General features: G+C 40.5%; 1 protein-coding gene across 1 annotated transcript; it reads left to right on the top strand.

The window, feature by feature from the left end:
- Positions 1-3463: 3463 nt before the first annotated feature.
- Positions 3464-5338, top strand: LOC110333278 (FAS-associated factor 2-like). Its single transcript, XM_021214865.2, is given in 2 exon segments — positions 3464-4489; positions 4492-5338. Coding segments are annotated over 2 exon segments (1194 nt in total). The 5' UTR covers positions 3464-3480; the 3' UTR covers positions 4677-5338.
- Positions 5339-5344: the final 6 nt, after the last annotated feature.

Raw genomic sequence — 5344 nt, 5'->3', positions numbered from 1 at the left:
AACTGAGGAATATCGAATGGCTGAGAAACACCTGAAAAAATGTTCACCATCCTTAGTCATCAGGGGAATGCAAATCAAAACAACCCTGAGATTCCATCTCTCACCAGTCAGAATGGCTAAGATTAAAAATTCGGGTGACAGCAGACGCTGGCGAGGTTGTGGAGAAATAGGAACACTCCTCCATTGCTGGTGGAATTTGCTTCTTTTTGTTCTGGAGCTTTCAAATGTTCTGACAAACTGCTAGTGTATGCTCTCTCCAGTTTCTTTGTGGAGGCACTCAGAGCTACGAGATTTCCTCTTAGGTCTGCTTTCATTTTGTTCCATAAGTTTGCATATGTTGTGGTTTCATTTTCATTATATTCTAAAAAGCCTTTAATTTCTTTCTGTATTTCTTCCATGACCAAATTACTATTGAGTAGAGTGTTGTTCAGCTTTCATCTGTATGTGGGCTTTCTATTGTTTATATTGTTATTAAAGAACAGCCCTACACCGTGGTGATATGATAGGATGCATGGGATTATTTCAATCTTCTTGTTTCCTTGAAGTCTGCTTTTGGACTGATTAATTTATCAGTTTTGGAGAAGGTACCATGAGGTGCTGAGAAAAAGGTTGTGTTGGAGTTTTCCCTTAATTATCCTTTAAAGGGCTGGTTTTCTGGAGAGATATTGTTTATTTATTTATTTTTTTTGTCATGGAATATCTTAGTTTCTCTATCTATGTTAATTGAGAGTTTTGTTGGGTATAGTAGCCTGTACTTGCATTTGTGTTCTCTTAGGGTCTGTATAACATCTGCCCAGAATCTTCTTGCTTTTATAATCTCAGGTGAGAAGTTTGGTGTAACTCTAATAGGTCTGCCTTTATATGTTTCTTGACATTTTTCCCTTGTTGCTTTTAATATTTTCTTTGTTTGTTTGTTTTGTGCATTTGATGTTTTGAATGTTATGTGATGGGAGAAATTTCTTTTCTGGTCCAATTTATTTGAAGTTCTGTAGGTTTCTTGTAGGTTTATGGGCATCCTTTTCTTTATTAGGGAAGTTTTCTTCTATAATTTTGTTGAAAATATTTACTGGTCCTTTAAGTTGAGAATCTTTGCTCTCCTCTATACCTATTATCCTTAGGTTTCGTCTTCTCATTGTGTCCTGGATTTCCTGGATGTTTTGAGTCAGGATCTTTTTACATTTTGCATTTTATTTTATTGTTGTGTCAATGCTTTCTGTAATATCTTCTGCCCCCTGAGATTCTCTGTTCTGTTTCTTGTATTCTATTGGTGATGCTTGCATCTATGTCTTCTGATCTCCTTCCGAGGTTTTCTATCTCCAAAGTCATCTCCCTGTGTGATTTCTTCATTGTTTCTACTTCCCTTTGTAGACTCTGGTATAGGAATTGAACAAAACCATCCAGAATCTAAAAATGAAAGTAGAAACAATGAAGAAATCATAAAGGGAGACAACTCTGGAGATAAAAAAAACCTAGAAAAGAAATCAGGAGACATAGATGCAATTTTGTTCAATTTCTTCACCTGTTTCATTGTGTTTTCCTGTAATTCCTTAAGGGATTGTTCTGTTTACTCTTGAAAGTCTTCTACATGTTTACCTGTGTTGTTTTGTATTTATTTAAGGGAGCCATTTATATCCTTCTTAAAATCCTCTATCAGTGTCATGCGATATGATTTTTAAATCCACATCTTGCTTTTCTGGTGTATTGGGGAATCCAGAACTTGTTGTCGTGGGAGAACTGCGTTCTGATGGTGCCAAGTAGTCTTGGTTTCTGTTGGTAAGATTCTTGCATTTGCCTTTCACCATCTTGTTATTTCTCGTATTAGATGTTCTTGCTGTCTGATCAGTGGTAAGCCTGTGTCAGCACTCCTGGGTGATCAGCTCTTTCCTGGTGGAACTTGTATACAGAGGGCTATGGAACAGCAGAAGTTCTGGGTGCAGATGGCAACTGGAAAGATTCTGTCCCAGCTGGTTCTCTGATCTTGTGCCCCCTGTGCTCCTGGGTAGCCACACTCCACAAAGTTATTGGAGAAAAGTTCTATCTCACCTCCAAGCCCAGGAGTAAAAGCACTCCTTGGAGAACAGTGCTCTCCTATCTGGACCGTGCACAGCAGGCTGTGGATCAACCTCAGCTCATATGTACAGATGGCAGACTGGAAGTGCAAATAGGTTTATTTCACATAAACTATTTGGCTATTTGTTTTTCTGATAGTACTGAAGGATTTTTTCTTTACTATTTTAAAATATCACCATTCATGATTTTGAGTTATGAATTTTTGTGCAATAGGTATATTTGCGTTCATGTATAATGAATAAGTCATAAGAAATTGTATTTTAAAGTTGACTAAGAATCAATTTCTCTAATAAAGCAGCTGAAAACATTGATATGAATAGACTAAAAAGAAAAAAATGGCAATGATTCTCATCAAATAATTCTGTTAGGAAGACAGTCATATGTATGCTTTATGTAGTACTTTACTTACACTTATGTTATTAGAAAACTCTGAAAGAATCGTCACTGTCATAAGCAATAAAGACATAAGAGAAAATCTTTCACTTCAAAGTCCTGAACCAAAACCCAGATGGGATAACTGATTAAGCTGAGATCATTCTGCTCAAATACTTAGATTAGCAGGGGCTTTGAAGTCATCTTGATTAAATGAACTTAGAGAGAAGCCTCTCTTCAGCACTTCATATAATGCCTGAATTATTTGCAGGTGCTGGCATTTTATCTCAGCTGCAGTAGAAAGAATTACCAAGTATGTGTGCCTTTCTTCTCACAAATATGTGATAGGAACACTCAGTTTGACAGGGACTTGGCAAGCTTCATTAGTAAAGGAGTAATGTCAAAAAGTAAATGAAGGAGCTTGTCCCCATCTTCATGATATTTACAGTCTACTGCTGAAAACATGGGGTTATTCATATTAGTAATTACTTATAAAATGTGATGAGGACACACTATTGGATCATTTGAGAATGAGTGCAAGATGGCATGATTTGTAATTCTAAAAATGGGATGCTACCTTTAATTACGTGATGTAATTTCTGATCTGATGTTGAGAATGTAAAAGCAGAGAATGCTCCAAATCAGTGAGTCAATAATGGGTAAAAATTGAACAAGGCATAAGTCTGATGCAAAGTGCAACCTAAACAATACAGTGAGTATATATATATATATATATATATATATATATATATATATATATATATATATATGCAGAGTGATAACTTGGGTGACTGATAACTTGGGTGTTGGCTCTATCCAAAATTTATTAGCATGATATTAAGAAATATTATTATAATAGTAAGACAACCAGATACCTTTGTATTTCATGTTGCCTAAGTGTTTTAAAAATCCATGTGTACACTTGGGCTCACTTGCTTTTCTAAGAAATTAAGTAGGTAGATATGAATTCTCTTCTTCCTTCTTATTTTTTTATTTTTTTAAAAGATTTATTTAGAGGAGCGTAGAGGCGGCGGCAAAATGGCGGCGCCTGAGGAGCAGGATCTAACTCAGGAGCAGACCGAGAAGCTGCTGCAGTTTCAGGATCTGACTGGCATTGAGTCCATGGAGCAGTGTCGCCTTGCCTTGGAGCAGCATAACTGGAACATGGAGGCTGCTGTCCAGGACAGACTGAATGAGCAGGAGGGTGTACCAAGTGTTTTCAATCCACCTCCAGCTCGACCCCTACAGGTTAATACAGCTGACCACAGGATCTACAGCTATGTTGTCTCAAGACCACAACCAAGGGGCCTGCTTGGATGGGGTTATTACTTGATAATGCTTCCATTCCGGTTTACCTATTACACGATACTTGATATATTTAGGTTTGCTCTTCGTTTTATACGGCCTGACCCTCGCAGCCGGGTCACTGACCCCGTTGGGGACATTGTTTCATTTATGCACTCTTTTGAAGAGAAATGTGGGAGGGCACACCCTGTCTTCTACCAGGGAACGTACAGCCAGGCACTTAACGATGCCAAGCGGGAACTTCGATTTCTTTTGGTTTATCTTCATGGAGATGACCACCAGGACTCTGATGAGTTCTGCCACAATGCTCTCTGTGCACCTGAGGTCATCTCGCTGATAAACAGCAGAATGCTTTTTTGGGCTTGTTCTACAAACAAGCCTGAGGGGTACAGGGTGTCCCAGGCCTTACGAGAGAACACCTATCCATTCCTGGCTATGATTATGTTGAAGGATCGGCGAATGACTGTGGTAGGAAGGCTAGAAGGCCTCATTCAACCTGATGACCTCATCAACCAGCTGACTTTCATCATGGATGCAAACCAGACTTATCTGGTCTAGATAGAACGTCTAGAAAGGGAAGAAAGGAACCAAACCCAGGTGCTGAGACAACAGCAGGATGAAGCCTACCTGGCTTCTCTCAGGGCAGACCAGGAGAAAGAGAGGAAGAGGAGGGAGGAGAGAGAGNGGAAACGCCGGAAGGAGGAGGAGGTGCAGCAGCAGAAGCTGGCGGAGGAGCGAAGGCACAGGTCATCCATGACTTCTTATTCTCCTTGAAGGAAAGCCCTGAAAAGTTTCAGATTGAAGCCAATTTTCCAAGACGGGTACTTCCTTGTGTCCCTTCAGAGGAATGGCCCAACCCCCCCACACTGCAGGAGGCGGGACTCAGCCACACAGAAGTTCTCTTTGTTCAGGACCTGACAGACGAATGACACTTTTTCTGCCTCCTTTCTCCCACCCCAATCCCTAAAAGAAACGGAAAAACAAAAACAGAGAACAAGAGATAAATTCATATTATTATAATACAATATTTTTTTTAAAAAGAAAAAACTGNTGCATCCTATGGAAGGATCAGAAACCATGCTGCCTGCAAGAGTCACAACCTGCGTGTGTGCGTGTGCGCACGCGCAAGGTCAGCAGNGAGCATTGCCAGCCCGGCAGCTGCGGCAGACTTGCCTTCCCNCAGTGAAGAGACGCCCTGGTGGGGAAGCAGACATTCCCACTGTTGTCAGTCATTCTTGCTTTTGTAGAAGTACAAATGAAACCCTCCACAGCAGCTCCTGAGGACCTGTTCCTCCCACTGGAGGAAGAGGGGAGAGCCTGGAACAGACTGCCCACAGTCTATGAATAACTTTGTTTCTGTTTGCTTTGTAATGATAATGACCAAAGGAATGAGGCTGGCTTAGTTGTATTTTTTTCCTTAGATTTGATAAAGAGCCACTGTCCTGGGCTCTGAAGCCCAAGGCCATGTAATAAAGGTGCCCTGGGCTCCTTTGNGCATCCTTTGCCACTGTTCCTCTCAAGGTGGTCCTAGAGGGGGCATTTGGTTTGGTACAGTTCTGCCGCTTGTGGGTCCCGTTTGGAGCAATGAGAGGAAGTC

Source organism: Mus pahari, chromosome 15, assembly GCF_900095145.1.
Source record: "Mus pahari chromosome 15, PAHARI_EIJ_v1.1, whole genome shotgun sequence".
In the NCBI taxonomy this organism is placed as follows: Eukaryota; Metazoa; Chordata; class Mammalia; order Rodentia; family Muridae; genus Mus; species Mus pahari.
Note: the sequence above shows the minus strand (reverse complement) of the source record. Positions and strands in the feature narration are given on the sequence as shown.